Source organism: Vanessa tameamea, chromosome 15, assembly GCF_037043105.1.
Source record: "Vanessa tameamea isolate UH-Manoa-2023 chromosome 15, ilVanTame1 primary haplotype, whole genome shotgun sequence".
NCBI lineage: Eukaryota > Metazoa > Arthropoda > Insecta > Lepidoptera > Nymphalidae > Vanessa > Vanessa tameamea.
In genome coordinates this window covers 7,744,791-7,772,517 of record NC_087323.1, presented here as the reverse complement: position 1 = coordinate 7,772,517, position 27,727 = coordinate 7,744,791, and the positions used below count along the sequence as shown (strand labels likewise).

Here is a 27,727-nt window from a genome sequence, read left to right as displayed (position 1 = left end):
AATTAGTGAGTTTATGTTTGATAGCACACCTTGGGAATGAAACGATTGCCTCTTGGCTGTTTCTATTCATATACAATTATGTATGTAATTAATTTGGCAAAAAAAAAAATACCCGCCGAGTTTCTTTCGCCGGTTCTTCTCAGGTCAGGGTGTTCCTTTTTCCGAACCGGTGGTAGTGTTTAATTTGACCATCAATAAGTAAGTGTAATGCTTCTATGTTGAATAAAGGAATTTGAGTTTGAGTTTTGTAAAAATGAAACAAATCGTTTGGATAAGCATTATATATATTTTTTAAAAATCATCAGATCAGACAATGCAGATTACATGTAATTGTATATAAACATACTGTATAGAAATTATTACATTTGATGAAAACGCAGAAACGTCTATAAATACGGCAGTTCTTTTGACAAAAGGAACATAATTTAATATGCAAAAGAAATACTATGAATATTATTCGCTTATCAATATAGCTCTACATTTAAAATACAATCACTATAAGTCACTTGCGTTCAGTTTCACTGAAATAATACCTAAAATTTAATAAATATGGTCCATTTACACAGTCATTTTTAACATCACATAAAATCATGCAATACGTAACAAAAAATACTTAATCATTTACATAATAATAATGTAGTTGGGACAAGCTAATGTCAAGTCGATGGCTAAATATACTCTACCTAACACATAATAATTATATCACTATGTCGTAAAATTTGTATGCAAACGCATCTTCTATTTAAAGTACAATCAAAGAATACTGAATCCAATTTCGAAACTAAATGTAATATAATCAAGCTAAACAAAAATTACAAATTTTAATGAAACATTTCATCAGATTTTCAAATAATCATTTTCTGATAATTTATCATTACGGCGTTTACGCTTAAAGAAATAAATAATAAGGTACTTCATTTCATTTAAAATTAATAACACCGTAACTTACAGTTAACAAATCACAGATACCAATCGCGAACTGCCAAGACTACTGGGCGTACGATTAAACGAACGATTTAAGAGCTCTTCATAATAGCCTAATAAACGTTCCCGATATTCCACCTTAAACTAAACGCAGTCTTAAACATTCTACATACAGCCCTGTTACAACCTCACTCAACAACCCTTTAATACTCGAAGGTGAACATAATACTAAACAAACATGCAACCGCCTAAGCGAACCAAATAGGTGACGACTATTACTATTGCATTAGGATGTTCAAACATTAAGGTTCCAGCGTCCATCCTCGGTTGACACATTCAAACGTACTCAACTGGTGTGCTCTATCGCGTACATATCACAGATGGTGTGTCGGTCTCGGGCCTGGCCGCTTCACAGGTAGGGCATGCAGGCGCCACAGCGCGAATGTCGCTCGGGGGATCCGGCGCACGCCCTGTACACAAGCACGCCCGGTTAACTCACGAGCTCCTTTCGTCGTTACGGGTCTCAGAACGACCAAACGCCCGCCGTAACTTCTCCACCAACCTGCTGTGAAACTTGTCCGATTCCCGCGCGCTGCTGCTGGGCGGGCTACCCGAACCCTTTCGGCTTTCGTGCACTCGCAATGATGCTCGGGACGGAGGTACCCGACAGTAGGACAACGAGCGCATCGCAGGAGCACTTCGATGAGGGCTGAGCGCAGCGGCTGTTCGTGGGGACAACACGGGACCTTCCGATCTTGATTCGGACACTTTTCGTACCCGGCCGCCGATCGCCACTTTGTCCGCAGACTCTGAGGCTCGCCGCGACCGCTGTGAGTTGTAAATGTCCCAATCGTTCTTCATTACAGGCATCATGAACGCCATCTCGGCGACGGTAACGGTGACTCTTGACTTTTAACGTTTTTGTTGAAATATAGTCGGCGCCGCTGTAAACTATAGCTTGTTCACGGAAAACTGTTTGCCGATCGATACTGGTAAATAGGAGTTAAATTGCTTTTCACTGTAGTAGCTAATATAGCGATTATAAACTTTGTAAATACTTTTTGATTTTCTTGTTGTTATAATTATTTCAAATCATATATTTTAATATTTCAAGGTATTGAGGAAGGAAACAAGCTTTCACTTCAATGTCACACACGTTGAAACTATTAAGCTCGGATGTTCACCTTAGGACGAATTGCAGTAGAATGAAGTATTTGTGAAAACACACCCTGAATATAAGGAAAATAGTGGCGCCACTGTAGCTGCGGGCACTATTGTAAACATATAATTTTATAGTTTTTCTTTAGACATTGTACTTGTAATTAAATGTATTTTTTTACTCCGAGTATATATAAAATAAAGATTGTTAAGTGTTATTTTTTCGGTTTATTAATAAATAGGTGTAAAAATATCATTACCGTTGTAGAGAAAACGCCACTCGATAAAAGATGGCGTTGCTAGTTTTCAAATATTTTTTTATTATTTTACCTAAATAGAAACTTATATACAATATTTTGGTATTTTTGTAATAATCAATTTGATATATTATATTTCGAACTTCTGCTTGACTTAAAAGTACTACTTGCATTTATACCATTAATAAAGCTATAAAATATCAATTACGTAGTATAAGCTATTATCGTTAGATGGCGCTGAAAGTAGATAATTTTTTGTATTTCACTTAATGTGAGGTATTTATGCAATCCCGTCGGGTAAGTACCACCACTCATCAGCTATTCTACCGCCAAACAGTAATACTTAGTATTGTTCTGTTATACTTTAATGGGTGAGTGAGGTGTAAATATACACAATATACATTTAATTAAGAAATATTAAATCTTACTATAATTAATAATAATATAAGTTTAACCCTTAATTTGATACAGTCCGGTGTGACGGACACTTATTTAAAATAAATCCTGCCAAGTTTTTATTTCATGTTCATCGATTTCTAATCGATTAAATGTTTATTTGTACCATAAATAAATAGTAAAAAAAAGTAATGATTGTGGCAACATTGCATATGTCAGTTGGGACGCAAAATGTCTGCGAAAAGGCGGCCACCTGTTTTGCTCAAGTTTTGCTATAATTGTTTTTCTTATTTTTTGTGGAAAAATGAATTGAATTATAGATTTATTTATTAGATAATAAACATTTCAATAATTATTTACAGAAACATACGCACTTTATTACATTTTTATGGTGTTTATTTGTAACTAAAATGATTTGTCCGTCACAGCGGACATTGCTAACTGTATAGAAAAGTAATACTTTATTACTATGTCCGCTGCGGCGGACAACGCCAAAATGTGTGTGCTTCTGCTTGTTTGGTTATGGTTCTGAGTTTGTTTTTTTTTCTTTGCCAACAGCCTAATCGCGCAAGTAAAATTATTGCTTTAGTGCCGAATGAACATGCACCTTCCGATGCTAGCGAAATATCAGATTCGGAAACTGAATTGCATGATGCACGTACTAATTCTTCCACCCTCCTGTCTTCTCCTGCAGCATCTATTGCATCTTCCCTTGCTAACATAACAATAGATACATCCGACGATGAAGAATTACACTCCGAAGATGCTGATATTATACCAGATTCTATCGTGCGTGAAATTGGCGAGTCCATTTATGAAAATGTTCCATCCCTATCTGCTATTCCTTCATTGCCTGCAACGCCTATAACACCAATAGCTTCTTAATTAGCACCCCGAAAAACAAGATTTAGGAAACCAACTACAGTCAAAGCCAAAATACATGACAAATGTTCATTTCTGTATTTTTCTTTAGTAAAAAAACATAAAAATAACTGTGGTTTTTATTTTCCTTAGTTTGGCAGTGTCCGCCTCAGAGAACATATAAATCTGACCATTAATTTCACAGTAATTGGCAAGGTACGCTGTGACGGACACCAGTTTTCCCAGCAGTGGGCTATTGTAGATTTTTTTTTTTATTTTTCCAGAACTTTATGACATACTCCTGAAACCACAAAATTGTCAAATTCATATATTTTGAATATTTTTATCTGTGCCAAATTAAGGGTTAAGCACAATCGCCATCCACAAAGGTTTTCTATACTTTAAGAGATAGCTGAAATTAGACACGATAGATATACACTTAAATATTTATGCAACATCTGTAATACAAAGTTGATTAACAAAAAAAAAAATAGTTTTAATGCCGAGAAGGCAAAAGCGTACTGTACCTAATCTTATGTAAGAAAGCAAAATTAAAAAAGCTTAAACTTGTGCAATCATTGTTTATCGTCCCTGACAGAGTGACTCAGCTCCACGGTATATTCGGTTAGAAAAGTTAGACAGCTAACTTATGTTGATACTGCTCGATTAGTATAAGTACTTTCGTTATTTTCATATTACTAGTCTTATGGTATTTTGCTTTGGGGTAACACTAATATATAATCATTTATTTATATAAATATTATTAACATTAAATCCTTAAATATAAACAAAACACTAAAGATATCTAAACTATTTGCATTTCCCAAAAAAAACTGTCCGATCTGTTCATAATCTTGGAGCTCGAGACTCCATTAGGGAGGTTTTTAATAAAGTGGGTATACATACAGTTGCTTCAAAATTTGCTTACAACAACATTATGTATAACAATAATATATACTTTTTGAAAGGAACAGTAACAATAATTGGATAGACGACAGTGGCGCACTAACAGGGAGGCGGAAGGGGCGGCTCGTCCCGGGCCTCCAGTCTTGGGGGGCCCCCAAATGCATCCGCGTTCTCCTGATCAAATCCTAATCAAGACTTTAAAAATGTGCTTAGTACCTTCATAATTTCATGAAGATCAATCATTCGGCTTTGCCGCCCCAGGTCTCTGATGGGCTACTACTAATCCACCACTGAGACACGAGGAGATAAGTTAAACTTATAACACCTAGTTTTCGGCTTCGCAAAGTCAATATATCATTTTTAGGGCACGGAAATCGTTTCTATAATAAGATTTAGTTTTTTTAACTTGACTTAAATTATTAAATTTAACTCTCCTGTCAATAAAACATAGATTAACAAGGCATATTACTATTAATGATAAAAACGTGGACTTAGTTATGTATTTGTTGATTTTCAGGCAGGATGTATATTACTTAATATATAAATTTAATTGGACTTTATAAGATCAATTCAATGGTAGAAATGAGTTTCTTGACCTTGACCCTACTATAAACATTCGATAAATATTAGCAATTAATTTGGGTTATTGCCAATACTCTTTTAAAAAAAATACATATTATTAAACATTAAATTTGAAATCTTAAGATCTTGTGACAACACAGTGGACTTGTATCATTATTTTGTTGATAACATCAATACTTGAATTAAGAACATAAACCCAACGACAACGACAACCAGTTTTAATTTCATGAATAACAAAATATGAGATGGGAGGTCAATAACTTTTTCATAATCAAAATACAATATTTATGTGAGTATTCAATTTAATAATTATAAATAATATCATAATATGAATGGACGTAAAACAAAATTGTTTATAAATTATCTCTAGATCAAAGGGAATTACGATTAATTGTTAAAATTAGTTTAAATAATGTCATTAATTTGCTCTTGAAATCTTGTCTATGTGATTACAATGAGATTAGAATCATTAATGGTTTAAATATAAAAAATAAAAACATAATCTTAACATACAACTACATACTTATATTAAACAAAACAACATCAAGAAGCACATATTTCAATGATTATTAATTGGTGGGAAATATATCACAATATTAAAACTTAATTGATTATAACTTGCTAAGCAAAATTAACTTTATGGTGACAAAAAACAACTATATACACACGCTCTTCATATTCCATCAAAATTAATGGCAACATCAATACATAAAACTAATATCCTATCTTGACTGATTGCGTTAATTTATAGACTTTAATCGTAATAACAATAAGGTTCAATTTAGTTTTATTAAAGCTATTATGATATTCATAGTAACTATTTAATTATCCAATGAATAAAATAACAAATACATATCTTATAATACATATATAAAAAACATTGAATTACCGTAATTTTACAATCTCTCATACAATACAATCTAACCACAAAAATGTAACAAGGTATCCATATCATAATGGAACTACGTTTTAACACAAATGCATTCTTCTAACTATGAAACTATTTTCACACTACGACATAGATATTTATTATTATAAACTCATACTCATTTATGGCACGGTTTTTAGGAAGGAATTATTTAATGAAGTGCTGGAAAGTGGTAACATATATTATCTAAATGATTTAAAGAATATCACTATCCGACTTTGCCATAGATAAGAATTAGTTGTATAAAATTATTTTCTAATGCTTGACAAAAGACAAATGAAAAACGATAAATATACAAAAACGTTTCAGAAACTATTCACGTGACGAAAAAACTTTTTCTTCAAATACTTTTATAGAAGATAATTTGACAAACATTTTCGTATTGACTATACGAAAATATTTTGAATGCTGAAGTTTTATTCATAGAACGCATAGTTAGTGTTAAGACAATTATTATTAATAATTTTGCCCAAAGTGAATTGGAGATTTTATGATATGTTTTGGTAAAAAATCAGGACCCCTAAAAATACTCAATTTGGCAATTTTCACGTAGACTGTAAACTAATGTTAGTGTCTTCTTTAGACCTATCAGGATCATAATAACCATTTAAGTTAACCATAGTCAGTAATTCAACCAAATGCCTTTGGTAACCGCATTCCATTAACTTTGTTATGACTTTGTGTAAATACTTCGCAAGTTTTTCAAACAAATGGAAAAGTTCTTCTAATTGAACGTAACTTGTATGCGTGAAACAGCCGTTGGGCAGGTTTTGTCGCCATTCTCTGAAAAAAAAATCGATTAAAAAATTATTTTCATTTCAGCTTTTTTGTACAAAAACATTATATCTAATAATTATAAATAAAAAAACATATATTTACTATCATATAAAAACAAATAATATTTTACATATAATACACATTACTGATACTCAGTTTCAGATTGAGTTCGAAGTAGTTAGTAGTACGTTGTATATATGCCAATAAAAGATAAGAATATACCCACGCACAATTTTTTACCATCTACAATCTTAAATTACTTTTTAGAATAAAATTGATTTAGTACTAGCATTAAAAGCGTATTCAGTACTCAAATAAAACAGTTTTAAGTTTAACATTAATAAAGAAACAACCGCTAACAAATAAATGAGTTCTAATAACTTACCCCGCTTTTAAAACTCGATTAAATTTTAATATAACAGTGAAGATATCGTTCAAGAGTTTCATCACGGGCGTCGATCTATTATTCAAGAGGCATCTGAAGAGTACTTTCTTTATATAAACCACGTGACATTCGTACAGGTCGTCCAACGTTTTAGCTTTCTTCAGATCTTTCTCGAATTCCGTCCAAGACGTTAGTATGCATGTCGTCACGATGTAATTGTCCAATGCCCTTATTAATGACGCCATATTATGTCGGTAAATTTGTACCGATATGTACTGAGAGGACTTGAGGAGTTTTCGTGAATGCTGTCTCGATAATTTTGCTGTGAGTTTAAGAGTCTGGAAAATGTGTAAGGCGAATTTTTATTCTAATCAGAAATATTGTTTGTGATCGTTGCAAAAACTAATTTGTATTGGCAAAACGTAAGTAGTATAAATATATTTTAATTTGATTTTAATATTTTTTCGTCGTTGAATAAAAATAATAACAATATAGAAATGTGAATTTATGACCATAAAAAATAACCATATTTACTAACCACGAAGTCCTCGTTCAAAACCCAAAATATTCGCCTCATTTTTATTAGAAACTGGAACACCTTGGCATATCGTAGCAACGCTTCCTGCGACAGTATGATGTTCAGCGGCCAACTCACGGAGTATGTTAGAGACAGACATTGTAACACATCCGGCGAACTATGTTGAAAACTCAGGGGCGATTCCGTAATCGTAAATGATAAATTTTCAGAAAATTTGTGAACATCTGCGAAATAATATAATAACGACATGATAATATAAAAAAAAGACCAACGACACGCGGTGTTCCCAGGCGGTCACCCATCCAAGTACTGAACGCGCCCGATGTTGCTTAACTTCGGTGATCGGACGAGAACCGGTGTATTCAACATGGTATGGACGTTGGCGATAAGTTACTCGAATCTATCTAAGACATATTCTAAAAATAATAAACTTATTCAAACAAATAATTAATTACCTTCCTATATATTAATGATTGCGTCGTTGTCTAGTGGCTGTGGCCGCAAATCCATAAGACCTAGTTCAAATCCCAAGTCGGCCGATAAAAAGTTATTGAGTATTTCCATCGAAAATTCTCGGAATCTAGAAGCTGCGTACACTACCGTACCTCAGAAAGTACGTAAAGTAAAGCCCTTGGTCCTGCAGCTGAACTCTTTCCGGTCGCGTCTGAATTGCCGACCCATCGGATCATGAGAGTGAGGGAAAAGAGAGTCCTATATGTGTGCACGCCTTGTGTACTATAACATGTTCTGCGTAGTTGGGTGATCTCTCTTGAGATTTGCCCCCTTGACCGAAATTGGTCGAGACGATCATCAATATCCAACAGAAAAACCAAAAATAATAAAAATCATAGTGTATTTTTAGGACATCATTATGTCTAAACAGAAGTATGAACTTACGTGAAATCGATGACCCTAGAGCTTTGTCTAAAATATTGTGTAAAGTGGCGAAATTCAACAACTCTTGCGGGTTCAATGTTTTGGTTAACTTTGTAAATAAATTATGGCAAATGCTTCTAGAAAACTCTCCGTCCATTAAGAAAAAATAATCCTTCAAACTTCTTAAATGTTCATACATGTCTAGATTGACTAGAAAATGTGTGAGAATCGAATTATTGACGACTTCCAATTGATAAGTCAATGGCAACATTACTGATCTTTGCAAGCAAGCTGTGAGTGTTGCTATATTATCGCAGGATATTTTCTGATCTTCCTCTTCGTGGTCGCAATGTGACATAAATATGTTATTATAAGGCCTCTTCTTTACTTCCTCCATTAGAACAGCTGGATGAGTGTATACAGAATTTGAATCTTCATTTATTTTATGGTTAAAATAATCTTTAGAATAGTTCTGTAGTTGCTTCACGCCAAATGGATCGAAAGATTCCAAGTTGTACGAACCATCTATTATATTAAACAATGATCGTTTACTGTATAATGGACTAATACAAGAATCCACGCTTTTTGAAGGTGAACTTTCAGGGCTCACTTCTGTTTGAGCGTCACTAATGTCTTCTGTCGCGACAGCTTCGTCTTCCACGATCAATGAAAAATTAAACCCATCTGATGTCAAAAACTCTTTATCGGGTTTAACTTTCGCTGATTCAAGGCCTCTACTACCTTCACTTCGTGGAGTAAATATTTCACTTGTCATTGCTCCATCCAACGGCATTTCAGCAGTTGTAGGAGTTTCAAGGTCAAGCTAAAAATAGCAAAACTAATTAGTTAACTCTTTATAAAATGTCGATCGGTTGACAAAGAATTTCAAATATTAAAGAATAATTCTAGACTTATAATACCTAATGATTTATAACGGGTTGAGCAATATACCAGTATATTGCTAATTAATTTCTTCAAAGACAAGTAGAAGGCTTTATAATAAGACTTTTAAGAATATAATTTTTTTTTTTATACTGAAGGCATTTTATACACAGAGATGTTCCGTGCGTTAAAATAATAGATTTTCCATAAAAACTTAAATGAAATAAATACAGAAATTGATCAAAAGGAACTCGTAGTATACTATATTACTGAAGTAAATACTAGCTACGAGCTTTGTCTTATGCAGATAAAACTCAAAATTTTGTATAAACTTACCCCTGGAAATAATTCACCCGGAGTTACCGCCCCAGTATTTGGTGTAACATTAGACGTCTTTGTAACCATAGTATCACTATAGGGTTTTAAGTTTAACCTCAAAGCAGACTTTTTAGCGGCATCAAACTTTGCAACAGTTTTCATAGTCTTTTCATAAACTGAACCTAGTACTCTATTCTTATTACGTATCGCCTCTTCCTGGGCTACATTCGCAGGTTCTTTTTTAGCGATATTTTCGTATGGCAGATTGTATTCAACGCCTAATACTTTTTGTCTGTTCAAGAGGGCTTCTTTTTGTGCCTCGGTTCGTGGCTCCGATACAATCTCCTTGACTTCTTGTTTAATCATTGCAAATTCAGCGCCTAACACTTTTTGCTTGTTTCTTTTAGCTTCAGCATTCGGTGTCCAAAAGTTTTCATTATTTTCTTCATCAAGTGCTGGAAAATTTACCGTAGGCGACAGGTCTTTCGCCTGATTATTTTCTGTGTCTATTTGACCAAACTCATGCGCCATAACTTTCTGTTTATTTTTCAATGCCTCTTGTTTGCTTTCAAGAAATCTTAAATTATCGATCGCATTATCTAAGTTCGCGCCAATCACATCGTTAGATGTTTGATCCGCTTTAGTTTCGTGATTAATTTCTTTAAGAGCATTAACAACATTTCCTTGAATGTCAACTTCTAGTTCATTATCACAAGGCGAACCAGCTTTAGATTTTGATACGCCGAAAATACTCTTGGCGACATTACAGATAGCACTAAATACGTCTGATGAATTTTGTGTTTTTTCCCGGTTTCTATTAAATTCTGAGATTGCAGAACATTCGGGCTCTTCGATGATCTCAGCAGAAGGCGTTGAGTCAGCCGTAGAATTATTTTCCATATCGCCATTATTATTGTCAACATTATCAAGATCATCATCATATTTGAAATCACTCTGTATGGACATCGCCATAACTTCATTACGTTGATGTTCCAATTCCAGCTTTTCCCTTTTTAAATTTCTCTCTTCAGTAGAGAGGAGTTGCATTCTACTTTGGTCTAACTGCAGGCGTTTTATCTTCCACTCTGTATGTATCTTACTTTTTTCCACTTCCATATTCAATTTCGAATAGTATTCCATGATCTTACTCCTAGAATGAAACAAAAATATTATTAAATATTGCATAATATTGCATATTAAATATTATATATATGGCGTCGCAAAATTTAACTATAAATCGAATCCATTTCATCAAGAAAAAAAAATGAAATTTTGTTATATTTAGATATAAACTCCTGTATATCTGGTTACCATACGAAATTAATTTAAAAATATACAAGGTGTTAAAGCTAAAATAACAGTAAAAACAGTAAAATTACAGAAAAAATGTTTAATTTATACATACTTTTCATCATCTCTTAGTTTCGAATCTACTTCTTCGGTAGCCTTCTTAGCCGCTTCTTCCAATTTACAAAGTTTTCCGTCACGCTTCTTAACCTTGGTTTTACTAGCTTTCGCTTCAGCCATCGCTGCTTCTAAGATCCTCAATGAATGCTGCTTTTCAGCTATTATTAATTGGGCTAATCTTTTTCTTTCAGCTACGGAATACAAAATAGATCTTAATAATTCAATGAATACATTGCACCATATTGATTTTAATGAACAACATTAATGACGACTCGTTTGAAATAGAAAAATATATTACGAATATTATGGAAGTTAATTAAGTACATTTTTGGAGTTTCATTGTTCAATCATATTTCATTCACACGATTATACTCTCCTAACTAGTGGTGGCTTACGACGCAGTTACTACCTTGCAAAAAAAATATATCTCACCAACAATCTTTTCCATAGTTTCAGCCTGTTTCAAAGAGGCCATTTCAGTAAACGCTTTCCTTTCTGCTTCCCTTTTAAGCAATATTTGCTCAAATGTAACAGTTTCGCCGCTAACGAACAAGCACCGTGTGCGGTACACATCTAGGATTTCCTGCTGACGTTCCAGCTCCTCAAAACTGGCACAACAACGGACGGAGGGATGGTCTGACGATATAAGTAAGACTAGAGGATCCTATAAAAAATATACAAAAGGTATGAATAAATAGGCAAACATATGGAAATCGTGAGGGAATGTCCAAAGAGTTTTTACTAGTACTTTTTAATTTAGAAGTAAAAAGTCACAGTAATGATGTCCTCCTCTGTTGCAAAACTGTGCTCCAATGCGTATTTCTCGATACTCACTTACGGAAGATACCGATATATTAAATGTTTAATAACTTTTTAGTGACCAGACTCGATATTGGAACAAAGTTTTGATCTCGGGACAAATAAACCAACAGTGTTGATAGTTATTAAAATAAATTAGAATATAAGCTTACACTAGGGTTGCACAGCTTCAATAGTCGCAGAGACTTTCCGCATAGCAATATAAAAGTTGCTAGAGGTCTTAGAAAATCAGGCACCGCTACACTTAGCGTGATATGAAAACCTTTATCCCAGTAACGTTTCGAACGAGAATTCACATACTGATTGTCTTTTCTTATGAAGAATTCATTAAATATATCATCCAATTCACCTTCGAATATAAAACGTTCTATGAATCTGTAAAATTAAACAACATTTTATTTTGTGGATCAACATTGTGTCCCAACCTTTAAATGAATCCCAAGTCAGTAGTAGTCTATATCCAGCTTGTTTCGTTTCACTCATTATAAACACTTATTACTTACTCATTATTAACACAGAATTTCGACCACTTTGGTGGTCGAAATTCGACCTTAGTCGTTATTGAAAATTTAAGGAAACGTTTCGAACGTTTTATTTATTCAAGAAAGCAATTAAAAAGTGTACAAAACTTACTTAAAATAAACCCTGCAAATACAAAACAATGAATTAAAAAGCGTTAGAGATGTCTTCCTGTGCGTCACGAGGGATATTTCATTGAACAAATATGACATCAGCTCGGCACCGTGTGGTATCGATGTTGAATCTATAACAACAACAAAAAAATATTTACAAAAAATACGAAATATTTTAATTGAATCGTTTTGCTGTGAATATTAATTTAAAAACATCTCATAACATTATGCAACAAGGTTACTGTCTCTATTAAAATAATATTCTCTTTAAAATCTTAATAGCTTTTATTATTGTTTTTGTGGATTGGCACATTTCAGAACAACGCGGTCCATTATTAATCAATTGCTGCGTTACCAATAATTAATTGGCAATTTCTATGTATGCAATTATTGCAAAAGGGTCATAAAAAATATTGAATGAACTTTTATCACCAACACAATATACTTTCTATTCATATTTAATTTTAAAAGAAATTCAGCTTTATGTTATGTTTAAAAAAAAATTACATGTTAGGATGTACCAGTGGTCTTTGACATAATGTTACATTTTTTAAAAATAAATAATTGTTACTTAAGTACCCGGATCGACCATTTTATATATCGAAGTAATAGTTTCAATCTCATAAATTAATGGTTCCATATGATGCAAGATCTGCAATAACGTTGGCATACAATTCAGCTCCTCTTTCTTATTTTTACAATATTCTTCATATATTTCCGTTGCAGTCAAACGAAATTCTAATAAGTATCTTCTGATTACTTCTCTTGCCGCCTGAAAAGTAAAAATTATAGTTAATATTAAAATACATCAATGAAAATTGTCTAGTGGTTAGAAAGCAGTCAGGTGTTATGATAGCGATATTTTTGCAAAAAACTCGATATAAACAAAATGAAATGAAATCGCGGCGGATCAATATATATTAGTCAAAGTTACAAAAAACTCACCTCAAAAACAAGTCCTTTAGTGTGAAAGTGATCTTCAGCAGTAAGATTAAATGCGAAATTGTAAAGACGTCTATAATATGTGCCGACTAGTAACAAAGGTGAAATATATCCTCTTAAATGTTCTTTGGATATTGCTTCAAGAACCAAATTGTCTTTAATGTAAAAACAATTTGATGCTTCGCTAAATGGAAATGAATTCGTTTCTACACCAACTGAAAGAACGTAAATTAAAATATATAATATTATAATACAAAAACAACTTTAAAAACCACACACTTGAATCTCTATTAGGCAATTACCACTAAAACTACTGAATAGATTTTGTACCAAATTTCGAATTTAAGATAAAAGATATTTTTAATTAAGGAATAACACAAATTAGAATACTAAACAGAATTTAATATTCGATTATTTACTTACTTATCAAATACATAATATGCCTGATAAATTGTTTTTCAGAAATAATCTTAAGATCAGATAATTCACTGCCATAGATACTCCTCCATAGACACATTTCTCTTGAAGAAGAGGCTATTAGCTGTCTTTCATTGACTATAGGCATCTTAGCTGGAAAAAATAAATATAGCAACTATCATCATTATTATGTTTATTATTTAGATAGGTGAACTGGCAAATGGGCCACCTAAGTAGGCACTGCTCATTTAAGAGTTACTTTAAGAAATCACCAATGTGATATTAGGAATGATTAATATTTCTCAACAACCCCCACCATCCAATATCAATCTGGGGAACAAAGATTGGTTCACTAACCATTTCAACCATAACACAACAAAACTAAGTATTACTGTTTGATGGTGGAATATAGTGTACTTTCATTAATACTCATTATTATATATGTAAATAATCCCCATGTTTACATTTACTTTATCCTATTATTAAAATTTTAATTAGGACACTTATTATTTGCAGTTATATAATAATGCTTTTAAATATGTGGTGTATGTATTTTTAATGGACATAATCAAAAGCTATCCTGGCAACAAATTAATTGTAATACAAAATTAATTATTGATATATGCGTAACAAATATGTTATGCTATTTCCTGCTATATATATGTACATGTATACTTGAAAAATATTACGAAAATCATTAAACAATTTTATACATACAAAATTATCATTCAATACAAATGATTAATTATACTTACAAACTTCTTCCCAAATATCCTCTGGTATATTTTTATCTAATTGTGTTACAATCTCCCACACATTCAAAGACTCATCTGTGTTGACTTTAAACATATCTGGTATGTCTGATTTAACACTTGTACTAGCCAAAGAAACCTTGAAATAAAATATATTAATTTGTTTTTTTTTTTAAATAGATTTTATTTATATAGCAAGACAGTTTAATTTTTATAAATTACTGGTTGTGGCCCATGGCACAGACTGATCGACATGTAACAGCCATAAATAACAAACTTATGTCTCACCTTGGAGTTCAATCTTGCTTCATACTGAATTTCAAGTGGTTTAACACAGACAGACAAAATTACGTTCGAATTTATAATATTAGTTTAGATAAATTAACTAGATAGATAGGAATGTTCCTAACATTTATTAATTTAACTTTAGACAAAAGACAAAATGGAATATGTTATAAGCATATTTTTTAATTTGTGAAATTGGTGGAATTTCAATTTCTAACCCAGAAAACAATATTTTTTGAGTAATTTTTATCATTCATTTCAGTTGAGTCTAATAAAATCAAATGCTATAGTGATATTTGTTTTATTTTATTTTATTTTTATTTTAATTATGAAACCATAACTTGATCATAAAATATGTAACAAACCTTAACATTAACATCCATATAATTTTGAATGTGAAGATCAGATTTTGGTATGTAAAGATCTCTAGGAGCAATCAGTCTGGGATAGTTAAATATTGTACTTTCTGTATAAGGAGATAAAGCTGTTGACGTCATAGATGGTATTGACATGGGACTCTGGAATGATTTCATTTCATCTATGCCTGGTTGAGATTGGATATCAGGAATAACTGCAAATAATTTGTGTACAGTTTTGTTAGCAAATTTTCACTGTACTACATATAAATTATCATTAGCTTATTTTGCATAATATTTGTAATAATTTTGATATTAATAATTTATAATTATAATCTTACATGAACGTGAATCAAAACTTTCAACTGTGTACTCAGTGTAGCATAGATATTTTTTGTTATCTAAAATATTTTCTTGACGTTTCAATGAGTATGGTAGTTCAAAGACATGTTTTGGAAAATATGAGTATGGCTGGGGTGATCCAAAAATCTCTCTCTTCGGCTTTGGAAGCATTTCATCAAAAAGACCAAAAGAAAATGGATTCTAAAAAGTTGAAATAGAGTATTAAAGCAATTGTAATCATTTATATTTCAATTTAAGCAAACACTATAAACAATTTGCATTCTTTATTAATTTCATTGTTATGCATATATAAATAAGTAATCACCTGAAACATTTCACTTGATAAATCTTCATTTATAGAATTTTGAAGCCCAATCAATAATCTAAGTACATTATTGACTAGATCCTGCTTTTCTCCAAAGTCTTCATTACGTATATTGCTTATATTATTTTTTAGATCAATAGACCGCTTATATTCAGCAACATTTTTAACAGTTAGCTGTGATACAAATTGATGAGATAATAAATCCTTAATAGGATCAGCTTTCAGTGATGAAACTCCAGTAGAAGATCTTTTTAAAATAATTTCATATGATTGAGCTCTTAACTTTGATGCTAAGAGCTTCAGCGATAACCTATTATTATCGCAGTATTTTTCAGCCATTTTCTCGCACAATTTCGTGATAAGTTCATAAACACCGGCATTTTCTATACCCGATGCTGAATTATTCATGTTTACCTCTTCTTATTTTTCAAAATGTTTGGATTTGTATTTTTAGGAAAACTTTAGTAGTATTTGATTGTACACATCTTTAACAAAACTATACAAATAATTAGTATACATTAAATGAAATCCCAAAAGAGTACCTAAGAAAGAAGAATAACAATTACCAACTAAACAGTAAATACCAATCAACATTACAATTGAAGAATTGAATAAGAAGACAATTGTCACTTGTCATTGTCAAGTTGTCAGTTTTATTGCTATGTACATGTACTCATGTGGATATCATCCGTAATCTCACCAAAATTATCCCTAAAAAAATGATAAGTGGTTGAGTCGCCAACAATTCCCAAAAAATATTATTGATTATTTCATCATACATTATAAGAAATAAATAAACTTTACTTACTCAATAATGAACGAAAAATAAGAAATGACTAGAACCAAACAGTTACAGAACTAACAGGTTAAATTAATTATAAACGGTAAAATTAACGCTTATCGAACTAGTCATTTTCTTATATATATTTTTTCATAGTTAAATTATGTTTTCATAATAAAAACAATAATGTAATATGATTAGATTTAATAGTGTAATATTGATACCAAAGTAACAAAAAAATATCCATTTTAAAAAAAATATATTATTTCATGCAGAACTATTTATGAAAAAAAAAGATTCAAAATAATAGATATTATATTATTTGCGATCATGAAAATAAACCACGCACCATTATTTTTTTAAATTACTATTAGCTACGTGATGTATGTGTATGTAATTGTAATATTATTATCTGTGCGAAATTGACATCTAAGTAATGATAAAAATATAACCTCAGAACAGTTGAATTACATTTCTGTTTAAATAAAATAACTATAAGAATCAAATATGAATCAAGCTGATATTTCTAAAATAGTTTCGAAGTTACGAATAAAAGTACCACCTGAACATCGCCGACTAAGAGGCCCACAAGGCCCGGAAGGCAGGCTAAATAAATTGCGAAAAACTGTTACGGGCTTAATTAAATATGAAAGAATTGAACTAAATTACCGTCGAGGTGACGAAGCGCGTCAATATGCTGAGAGGGTAAGTAAATTTTATATTAACCTTAAATTTATAAAGCTAAGTTCATTTTTTTTTCTTTCATTTTTCAGTTAATATCCGAAGCTATCAGTCATGGCGATTGTCATAAACCCACAATGGAAATAGCAGATTACTGGTTACTTGAAAAGCAACTAGTTCACAAATTATTTAAGGTCTTAGTACCAAGATATGAGAATTATAATACAGCTTTTACCAAAATGTATAAAGCACCACAGACTTACTATGGAAGAAATATTGATAAGGCTGTTCTAGAATTAAGAGGAAATCCATACCCCTCATTGACAAATAAACAGTCAAATAATAGACTATTACTACAAAATGTTCTATTAGATGCAGCTAAATATGACTACAGGCAAGCAAAATATGCAGAAATGGCAGACAAAATGAGTAAAACTGAAGAATTACAGACAAAATTAGACAATAACCCAGAAAGTAAACCTTCTGAATCCTCATAATGCAACAGTATAAAGGTTGTTGATAATTATGTAATAGAGTATGTAGTGAATTAATTACTATAAGAATAAAAAGTTAAAGCTAAATTTATATGGTATGCTCTATATTATTATTTAAATACCTAAACAAGTATTTTCATAGCTAGAAGTTAACCCGAAATAGATAAGATTTTATTGTTGCCTGTTTTAGAACTACATTAAAATGTCATTATTTTTGTAAACCAATCTCATTTAAATTTGGATTTTCCATTAAAATATGCATTTAAATTGAATATTAACTGATCTAAATCTTTATATGATCTCAATTAAAGACATACATATGCTTTTATTAAATTAAATGATAAAATTAACATAATTATACATTTGGAATTTTCAAAAAAATTATAAAAAAATGTATGACTTATATACCTACATCATTTTAAATTATAAAAGGTTTCACTTGTGAGATTATTAATTGTGTGATATGTAGTAAGACAAGAGCCAGATTTAATTTTTACTAAATATTTCTTGCTTTAAAAATAGTAAATAAATCATTATTCTAACAATTAACACAAGGAATTATATCATGATAGTATTTTTAATTATTATATATTAAGCTTCCTTTCTAAAACACACAATAGATGTATGAAACAAGATAAATAAATGGATGGATTTTATAATGAATGAAACAATAAAAATTGCAAACAGGTAAGTATATTTTATTTTTGTTATTTAATTTTCTGATGAAACGATTGATAATTTTCTTATGATCTCAACAGACCGATGGTCACCTCAATCTCTGAGGTTAAAATTGAGTAAATTCCGAGTAGGTTGAGTATGTCAACACCACTAAGCCAATGTCAATCGTCATCTGACATTTACATTTAATAAATAAACGCCTGTCATGTCAATATAAAATAAGGTGGCATAGGCAGGTCAAAATGAATCGGTTAACCAATACATACTATTAGGGCTGTCGCTCACATACAGACTTATATTGAAGATTAACATATTATTTTTGTATATATTTATGTAATGTAAAATTGTATGTAGTTCAAGGTAGGGTTAATTAATTGGCAATAATAAAAAAAAATCACGAAGTACAAAATATAGTGACATTATCGACATATTATTTATGTTTGCAACTAGGTGCAGAGTATCATGAACATATTAGAATTAGTCATGATAACACAACGCACTGTTTATAACCATTGTATATACTGATAACAGATGATATAAAGAAAAGCGACCCGACTATTGCCTGTTATTATAAGCTTATCTTAAAGTTGAATTACCTAACCTAATTTTTGCTCTTCATAAGCAGAATGCAGCCAGAATTAAAGCAACAAAAAATTGTAGTTCTTGGATCCTGTAGTGTTGATTTTACAACGTATGTAAATACTTAAATAATTTATATATTCTTTTCCTTTTTTTGTCACTTATGTATAGGCTAGGTTGCCTAAAACTTTGGAATTATTGACATGTAATTGATAGTCTAATTTATTTATCTAAATACCAAGATCAGTATTTAAGTACCTATTGAATAACTTTATTGATGTTTAATATCACTTTAACTTTTAATTTTACGACTTAGTCTGTTTTAAAGGCTATATCGTTATAAAGGTTACATTGTTTTAGTGAATTATTTTCAGATTTTGTCCACGGCTCCCTATGCCCGGCGAAACACTTCATGGCACCAAATTTATGACAAGCTATGGGGGAAAGGGAGCAAATCAATGTGTGGCTGCAGCTAAACTAGGCGGAAATACCGTTATGATTAGTAGAGTAGGTTTGCCACCTTAATCACTTGCAAAACATAATATAAATAAATTATCTTTACAGCGTGTAGATTCAATTGAACTACAACTTAATTTGTGTAAATATTTTATTCATTTTTAGAAAAATTAAAAGTACCTACCTCATTTCTGGCTTTTGGCAGATCTATAGCGAACATTTCATTAGAAAGTTTATTTAAAAATATGTTTTTTTTTTCTTGTTATATTACTTTTTGTTAAGCGATAATATTATAATATAGATCAATTTATTGATAAAAGTAAGTTTTTTAATATACAGTAAGCCTAATTAATCATGGAAGAAACAATTTTTTTTCTTTACATCAATTTGATAATGATGCTTCAGAATTATTTTACATTTTCTATTGAATTGTAAAATTTTCTGCTATCGACTGACTTCAGTAAAAGAGTTGAATTATGTTTTAGGTTGGTGATGACCAATGGGGTAAGCAGTACAAAGAACATTTGAGTTCTTTAGGTGTAGACGTATCCCATACTCACGTAACTCAAAACGTTACGACCGGAATTGCACAAATTTCAGTGGCGGAAAATGGTGAAAACCAAATAGTAATCGTCGCTGGTGCTAATAACTGTTTAAGTAAATCTGATGTTGACCTTGCTAAGGACTTGGTAAAAAATGCAGGTGTACTCATAGCACAACTGGAGACACCATTTGAAACTACGCTAGAAGCATTTAAACTAAATACTGGTGTAAGTTATTGAAAATGAAGGGTTAAAAATAATAGGCAATTTTTGGAAAGCATTAACATAATGTTAAATCTTGGATATTACAGATTAAATTACTAAATGCAGCTCCTGCTAGAACTGATATTGAAGCTATATTGCCTTATTGCACTATTTTGTGCGTTAATGAACCTGAAGCTTCTTTAATAGTCGGTTTTAACGTCGAAATACCGTAAGCAAAATTACATAGCCGTAACTGATTTGTTGTTAATTGATAGTATAAATTTAATATTAAAATATATTAGACTCATATATTCGATTTATTGCAGTAATGTGAAAATTGCACTCAAAAAAATATTAGAAAAGGGTTGTGATACTGTCATCATTACTTTAGGTGACAAAGGAGCTGTTTATTCTTCAATAAATTCACCAGATTGTGTTCATGTTTTTTGTGAGAAAGTGATACCTAAGGATACGACAGTAAGTATTAAGTTTGGGGTGATATAACTATATGTTAACCATTATTAATACATAAAAATTGTAGGGTGCAGGTGACGCCTTTGTTGGTGCTTTGGCTACGTTTCTTATGCGTGATAAAAATAAACCTTTGCATCAAGTAGTCGGCGCGGCGTGCAAAATAGCTACTTTATCTGTTATGAAGGAAGGAACCCAAACAAGTTATCCTGAAAACCATAGTTCCTTTGATGAAGAATATAGTTTTGTAATTCTTTGATCTCAAATAATTATAGAAATATTTGTACAAGTAAAGGATGTTTAATTATTTATACAGCATTTTATATTTCAAACGTCGATTTTTATGTTTTTACATAGCAGTAAGACGAAATGTCTCATTCATAAAAAACCTTTAAAGAACTGGAAGTGAACAAGTAGTCTGGTAAACATTCCGCTTCGATCAACAAATCGTCTGGATTCTACGACATTTAATGCAAACTTATATTCATATTGCATAAATGCCACATTTCAATCAATTTTAGTCTTAAAATTTAAATTTTGGTATTTTTCAATAAAAACAAGAATGCAAATTAAAATAATATATACCAATACCAATATTATAATTAGGTCTTATTTTTATTTTATACTAAATAAGATTATTTAAAATTATACAAAGTTATACATAATATAATTTTAGATGACTGGTATTTACGTTATTTAAGGTATTAACGTTGGTATTTAATAGTTTGGAACATGAATCCAAATTCACATAATAACAAAGTTACGTGGTAAGAAGTTAACTTGTATTATTAGATAGCAAAGTATATACCTATATTTTCTTTTTGGTTATATATATTATTTTCTGACTTTTATTCATATGTGTTCCACAAAATTACTGAAATTATTTTATATAAAAAACTAGAAATAACAAAAGGCCCGTTGGTTGTATTTAAAAAAAAAATTGATACTTTTATTTTAAATAAATGAAAGACATTTTTAGAGTTAAGTATTTATCATAGACATCGTGATGTCGATCACTCGACTGGTGCAACCAAGAATACACGGAACAAAGAAATCAACTAAAGTATAAACTAGGTATCTAATGAATAAACTGTATGGAGTCTAAATTGTAGGATATATTTTTTACAAAAAGACTCAAATAAAATAGAGAACTACACCAACTAAAAACTAATTACTTAAAAATTTTCAATGTTGCCATAAAACATAATTCATATTTATACAAAGCCATGAATTAATTTCTATTAAATGTTATATATGAAGCATTTTGAATTTCAACTTTGAAAACTTAATAAAATTTTCGTAAAAATATTTTAATTTTGTCAACTGTATCAAATAATACTTATATGTCAATTTTAATAATCAAAATGTTTAGTACTTCTTTTTAATAATTTTCAGAAGTTCAGCAGTTTTCAGTGTGGACATAATGAACGATATTATAGGTAATTTTAATTTTTGAGGCAAGAATTGTCTAGTTCTAAGGAGATCAATTTTTTTTTTCCATTTTAAATGTATTTTGACGAAACATAGCTTACATAAAATCATTGGCTTTGATCTCTAATTTTATTGGCAAATGGAAATTAATATTTTATTATCAGTAATATCTTTAATTAAACTTAGTCATTTTTTACTTTCGTATGGCAATAAAAATAAAACGCACTTTTTAAAATATCTACTCTTATTTTAATGTATATAAAATCTAAATCGATTTTATGTTAATAAATTATGTTATCATCAGATATTCCTGCCAGAAAAGAAAAAAAACTGAAATTGTATAAGGTTTTTTTGAGATGAGATTGTGTCAAATTATTTGAACTGCTGGTTGCTCTGCCAGGGCAACTGAGGTACTATAATTTCACATATAATAGAATCATTAGAATAATGCTTTTTATGTATTTAAGGCATAAATTTGATTTCCCTTCCTTTGATACATTCCTAGACAATGTTATATTTATAAAAAAATCTAATGGAAGGTTAAGAAAATACAAGAAAAAAAAATGCTAATTTTTACTAATTTTATAAATATTATCAATGTATATTAATAAATGCAATAATAAGCATAACCAATTGTTTTCTTCATAGTATATTATATTTTGGCTTTTAACCTATTGGATCTTATAATAAAACATTTTTTAAATTATCAACCTTTTAAACAAATGTGTATTGTTATAACTATAACAAATATTTGGATGAAATATATTGATAATATTCCATTGACATAAAGACAAAATGTTATCCTATTATATACTATCTCTATAATTAATGTTTTTTCAAGTCAACTATTATATTTTGTTATGACAAAATTACATTAGGTCATTTTTTTAAATAGTTGTCATAGGTTTTGTCCAGGTTTATTTAAGCAAAACAAAAACTTCAATAAAGTACATATAAACTTCTTAAGTCTGTCTCATTTACAATTTGTAATAATACCTGTAAGTCTTCTAAGCTTGATATATATTTAGGAGCACCTAAAAACTCCACAGATTTCTCTTCTAATTCTATGCTATATTTTAAATTCTTAGGACATGTCACAGATTTTTGACATATACCATCAACTACTTTTTTAAATACAACATGTGTAATATCTTCTAACTTAGATGTTGGTAATATATTTAAATCATTTTCCGAGCTTTCTTTCAATGGACTATCATTAGTGCTTTGGTCATTAATTATAGCTTGTTCAATATCAGTGTTGGTTTGGCTTTCATCGATTGTCGTTTTATTTTCGTCAGCGATATTACTACTTTCTTCTGGTAATGCTTCTGCTTCAGGTTCAGGTTCAACATCTGGTTCACTTTTTTGAGATGTGTCACATGGTAAGTGTTCCTCTATTCCTTTTTGTAATGCTTCATCTAATATTGATGGGCTATGAGGATTTTCAATTTCATTTATTGGAGTAACTTCAGCCTTCTCACTTTCAGTGCTAGTGCTAAATTGTGCAACATCTTCTATTAATTTATTAACATCAGTAGTATCAACTTCCATAGGTAACGGTTCTTCTAATGCTTTGTTTTCTTCCGTTTCCTTGTTATCAAGGGCTGGCTGGCTACCGAGAAGCATAGCTTCAACATCACTTGATTCCAAGTTATCTTTAAATTCTATATTACTACTTTGGTCTTTTGTTTCTGTACTATTTACAGGGGTATTGTTATCATTAAGTATGTCCATTATGGATGGAAAATCATCCACTTTATTTTCTGCAGATTCTGATTTACTAAATTTATCATCTGGTTTCTCACTATACATTAGATCTTCAAGTTCAGCCGCTATACGGTCATATACTTTATCATCAGTTGGCTCTTCATTTTTAGGAAAATAATCTATACACCATTCCTTTGAAGGAAATATACTTTTGTCTACTTTGGGTAATAGTTCCATTAAGGAAAAATCACATTTAACATCATAATTATTATTGCATGATGGATCATTAAATATGATAGCATATTGTTTATTACAATTATTATTTGTTTGTTTTTGGGTTAAGATTTTCTCCCTTACAATATCTGTTTTATTGGAGCCATTATTTTCTTTGAGTACATTATTTACTTGCCGAGGTGTAATCGTTGACATTTCATTAGTTTTCTGTTTCTTAGAATTAGAGTTAACTAAATCTTTTACGGGATGTTGATTGTAAGCCGTTCTTCGCAGGAGTACCATGCCATTTTCGTTGTTTTTTAACCTTGCATTTGAATTTGGTACAGCTGTTTCTGTCGCCTTCTGTGTTTTTGGTGAAGAACTGCTTTCATATTGTATTTTAACTTTAGTAAACTTTCCCAATATTTTAGCAAAATCCATTCGCGTCACCACCACTGAACAGTCACGGCATTTCCCTTCTTTATATAAGCGTTCTATATTCCTAGGCATTTTTATGGCCTTACCTCTCTTATTTTCTCGGCCCTTGTATGCAATCATGTTGATATTTTAACACAATATTTAAGAATAAAATGAGTTTTAATTTGCGGGAATACAAAACGTAGCTATCCACATTTCCCGCGCAGATGATATCACCTATAGTATACGGTAATTCTTTTTTCTGATAATCTTACTAATAAAGTAAGAACATTACACATTTAAAAAAAGAATTAAATGTATAATTGAATATGTCTTTTAATATTAAAATTAACGTAAATAGACAAATCGTCACACAACAGTCACTTCCATATCACGCAAAAATGGCGTCTTAATAGTGTTGTATTGTCGTGATAAAGTTGGATATTATCGATAACATTTCAACACAATGTTGTGTCGTAACTATAGATTCACACACAAAATAATATAATAAACTTTATAAACAATGTCAAATTTCTACGAATTTGATATATTTATTTTTTATATTTAACATGACTTTTATTTATACTGTATAATTATCATATTAATAAATATTTATCAATATTGTCGATTTTTCAAAACAATAATTTTAGCATATTATAATTTTCATGTTTAGTCATTAACATGAAAATAAATACAAAAACAAAACAAAAAAACACTCTTTAAGTTAAATTTATATATTATATAATAAATTAAAGATATGTTTAAAAAATATATACTTTTAAAATATATTTGTAGGCACGTCCTGAATAAATTTTTTTTCGAGGGTTATTGAAATAATAATAAAGTAAAAATTACTACTATTACCTGTAAAATGCAAATTGTATCATTATGTTATGTTTATTTTAATTACTGAATTACATCCAAATGGCAAATAGTTTTGTATAATTGTTAAATTAGTAAAAGCACTAAATATATGTATATCTAATGTTTTAATTCTTCAGTTTTAATCAAAGTTCGGTGCTTGTGGATTGAATGATCGAAAAAAATTAACTCAATCAGAAATCTACTCCTTGATTATTATTATTATAAATGTTATTTAAATGTTGCTACCCAGTTACCAATATATATAAGTTTTAATAAGGGTTTCGCTAGAATTTAACTGAAAAAGTAAGAGTATGTATACTTAAATACATTGTTTTTATACAAGCTTTTATTATGGTGAGAATTTAATGAATGCAAGTGGCATAAATGTTAATAGCATTTTACGTAGAATCGTAATTCCAATTTTATAGGTAAAAAATGAACATTAGTATATCTACTCCCAATGGCGGATAACGGAATGAAAAAGGGATAATGGTTTTTTTGAGTGCATATACTTATCCATTTCTCAAAAGAAACTTTTGGCATCCCACGGCTAGGCTTTATTTTAAAGATATAGTTTTACCGTTAACTAATTAACAAAATAAATTTACTTTTAAGCTCCATCCTAATACATGCTCTTGTTCGTGATTTCATAAAAAAAAAATAATTAAATAACACAATTACTGTCAAAATAATTAGAAAATAGGTAAGTCATAATGTTATATACAACTAGCTGTGCCCGTGACTTCGTGAAAGTCCCGTCGAAATCGGTCCAGCCGCTCCAGAGATTAGCCGGAACAAACAGACAGACAAAAATTGTAAAAAATGTTATTTTGGTATATGTACCGTGTATTCATATACATGCATTTAGTAAAAAGCGGTTATTTTAATATTACAAACAGACACTTCCATTTTATTATAGATATAAGTAATAAATTGAAATAGATATAAATATATTTCGTCATTTGATTTCATAATCGTATGTATTATTTAATGTGTTTAGATCTCATAAAAATGTTTATTTTTTTGTGTTTTGAAGGAAAACTGACTTAAGTATGATTTAGAGGAAAATTTTTGTAGCCCTGAATCGAATTAGTTGATTTTAAAAAACGATAAACTACAGAAAATGTTTATTTAAAAAAAAAAAATTCTTATTTTCATACATCACTACCGTACAACTGTTTTGAGCATTTACTGAGAATGCATGATTGAATTACAAAATATTTTGTTTTAACTATTATTAAAGATCTTTTCAATAAACAAGATACATTTTTAAAATGCACTTTAAACATTTATATAACAAATTTAAACTTTTAAAAACAATGAATGTTTATGTGTCGGAAAACAGAAAATGATTGTGATAAAATATTTTTCTGGAAGGATAAGCTAGAATTAATAAAAATAATTTTGTATTACTTAAATGTATATTATATAACTTTCGTATAAGTAGATAGGTGGGTAGGAGGTATATGAGAATTATATAAATATTTGAGACATTAAACTTTGACTTACTGAAGCTTTAATCGTTCTTGTTCAAAAAAACTAAAACAATACTAAATATTGCATATCTATTCTGTAGAATAAATGTGAGGAATAAATAATCATTCTTTGTTTTGCCAAGTATTGTAATTGAAACAACATAGTATATAATACTTAATAAACCAAACAAATACTTTATATAGTTTTGTTAGCCTTGTATAAACAGTAAAATAAAGATTTCATTCTCAATATATATAATAGTCCTCTTATTATTAAACAAAGACAAGATAGAAAAGAAAATAAAGTTTCATGATGCATATGAAATTCTTTAATAAATTTGACTGTACTATATTTGGAAAGTATCACTACTTACTGCTGTCATGAAATCGAAGTATACTTTATAAGAATATGAAATGACCACTTTTCATGTCAATAACCTAAATGTATGGTGGATCGAACTGCGATGCGTAGCTTTTATATAATAATATGATACGCCAAAACCTTGTCCGAAATTTTCTTCCGAGTACTTTTTAATCATATTTTACGAGACTATATTAATGAAATAAAATTCAGTTGATATAATCGGCTTTATAGTCTTTTTCTTTTTTTTTGTCTAGAAATGCTAACTAGTTATATATCTATTAGTATTTTATTTGTGCAATATCCCT

The 27,727-nt window shown here is 30.1% G+C and overlaps 5 protein-coding genes and 1 non-coding gene across 6 annotated transcripts; 2 read left to right on the top strand and 4 right to left on the bottom strand.

The window, feature by feature from the left end:
* Window positions 1-266: 266 nt before the first annotated feature.
* On the bottom strand, window positions 267-2,140 carry LOC113399646 (uncharacterized protein). The gene is made up of 2 exons (XM_026638823.2): window positions 1,487-2,140; window positions 267-1,394 (listed from the first exon to the last, which is right to left on the bottom strand). The coding sequence occupies exons 1-2, from the start codon at window positions 1,804-1,806 to the stop codon at window positions 1,334-1,336; spliced, it is 381 nt and encodes a 126-aa protein (XP_026494608.2). The 5' UTR covers window positions 1,807-2,140; the 3' UTR covers window positions 267-1,333.
* A 4,269-nt stretch (window positions 2,141-6,409) lies between these two features.
* LOC113399098 (gamma-tubulin complex component 6) lies at window positions 6,410-16,650 on the bottom strand. Its single transcript, XM_026638134.2, has 16 exons — window positions 16,066-16,650; window positions 15,740-15,941; window positions 15,408-15,613; window positions 14,761-14,896; window positions 14,012-14,158; window positions 13,592-13,803; window positions 13,226-13,418; window positions 12,648-12,777; window positions 12,167-12,389; window positions 11,628-11,859; window positions 11,194-11,386; window positions 9,807-10,938; window positions 8,610-9,411; window positions 7,713-7,936; window positions 7,175-7,512; window positions 6,410-6,795 (listed from the first exon to the last, which is right to left on the bottom strand). Exons 1-16 carry the CDS (start codon window positions 16,471-16,473, stop codon window positions 6,558-6,560), a joined length of 5,016 nt encoding a protein of 1,671 aa, XP_026493919.2. The 5' UTR covers window positions 16,474-16,650; the 3' UTR covers window positions 6,410-6,557.
* Window positions 7,978-8,096, bottom strand: LOC113399185 (5S ribosomal RNA). Its single transcript, XR_003368968.1, has one exon. It is a non-coding gene; the product is annotated as a 5S ribosomal RNA (ribosomal RNA).
* A 623-nt stretch (window positions 16,651-17,273) lies between the features above and the next one.
* Window positions 17,274-18,114, top strand: LOC113399116 (large ribosomal subunit protein bL17m). Its single transcript, XM_026638154.2, has 2 exons — window positions 17,274-17,551; window positions 17,620-18,114. The coding sequence occupies exons 1-2, from the start codon at window positions 17,354-17,356 to the stop codon at window positions 18,022-18,024; spliced, it is 603 nt and encodes a 200-aa protein (XP_026493939.1). The 5' UTR covers window positions 17,274-17,353; the 3' UTR covers window positions 18,025-18,114.
* Window positions 18,115-19,146: 1,032 nt separating this feature from the next.
* On the top strand, window positions 19,147-21,245 carry LOC113399056 (ribokinase). The gene is made up of 6 exons (XM_026638077.2): window positions 19,147-19,390; window positions 19,653-19,785; window positions 20,220-20,504; window positions 20,588-20,709; window positions 20,807-20,957; window positions 21,022-21,245. The coding sequence occupies exons 1-6, from the start codon at window positions 19,326-19,328 to the stop codon at window positions 21,208-21,210; spliced, it is 945 nt and encodes a 314-aa protein (XP_026493862.2). The 5' UTR covers window positions 19,147-19,325; the 3' UTR covers window positions 21,211-21,245.
* Window positions 21,246-21,923: 678 nt separating this feature from the next.
* On the bottom strand, window positions 21,924-25,137 carry LOC113399055 (uncharacterized). Its single transcript, XM_026638076.2, has one exon. It carries the CDS (start codon window positions 24,858-24,860, stop codon window positions 23,322-23,324), a length of 1,539 nt encoding a protein of 512 aa, XP_026493861.1. The 5' UTR covers window positions 24,861-25,137; the 3' UTR covers window positions 21,924-23,321.
* Window positions 25,138-27,727: the final 2,590 nt, after the last annotated feature.

Excerpts from the sequence above, each read along its gene's own strand:
- LOC113399646 (XM_026638823.2), bottom strand. The coding sequence starts at position 1,806 with ATGGCGTTCATGATGCCTGTAATGAAGAACGATTGGGACATTTACAAC. Across the intron at positions 1,395-1,486 it reads TCGGACAAGTTTCACAGCAG|GGCGTGCGCCGGATCCCCCG; the intron begins GTTGGTGGAGAA and ends GCTTGTGTACAG.
- LOC113399098 (XM_026638134.2), bottom strand. The coding sequence starts at position 16,473 with ATGAATAATTCAGCATCGGGTATAGAAAATGCCGGTGTTTATGAACTT. Across the intron at positions 13,804-14,011 it reads GCATATTATGTATTTGATAA|TTGGTGTAGAAACGAATTCA; the intron begins GTAAGTAAATAA and ends ACGTTCTTTCAG. Across the intron at positions 6,796-7,174 it reads AATCGAGTTTTAAAAGCGGG|AGAATGGCGACAAAACCTGC; the intron begins GTAAGTTATTAG and ends TTTTTTTTTCAG.
- LOC113399116 (XM_026638154.2), top strand. The coding sequence starts at position 17,354 with ATGAATCAAGCTGATATTTCTAAAATAGTTTCGAAGTTACGAATAAAA. Across the intron at positions 17,552-17,619 it reads CGCGTCAATATGCTGAGAGG|TTAATATCCGAAGCTATCAG; the intron begins GTAAGTAAATTT and ends TTCATTTTTCAG.
- LOC113399056 (XM_026638077.2), top strand. The coding sequence starts at position 19,326 with ATGCAGCCAGAATTAAAGCAACAAAAAATTGTAGTTCTTGGATCCTGT. Across the intron at positions 19,786-20,219 it reads ATACCGTTATGATTAGTAGA|GTTGGTGATGACCAATGGGG; the intron begins GTAGGTTTGCCA and ends ATTATGTTTTAG. Across the intron at positions 20,958-21,021 it reads TGATACCTAAGGATACGACA|GGTGCAGGTGACGCCTTTGT; the intron begins GTAAGTATTAAG and ends TAAAAATTGTAG.
- LOC113399055 (XM_026638076.2), bottom strand. The coding sequence starts at position 24,860 with ATGATTGCATACAAGGGCCGAGAAAATAAGAGAGGTAAGGCCATAAAA.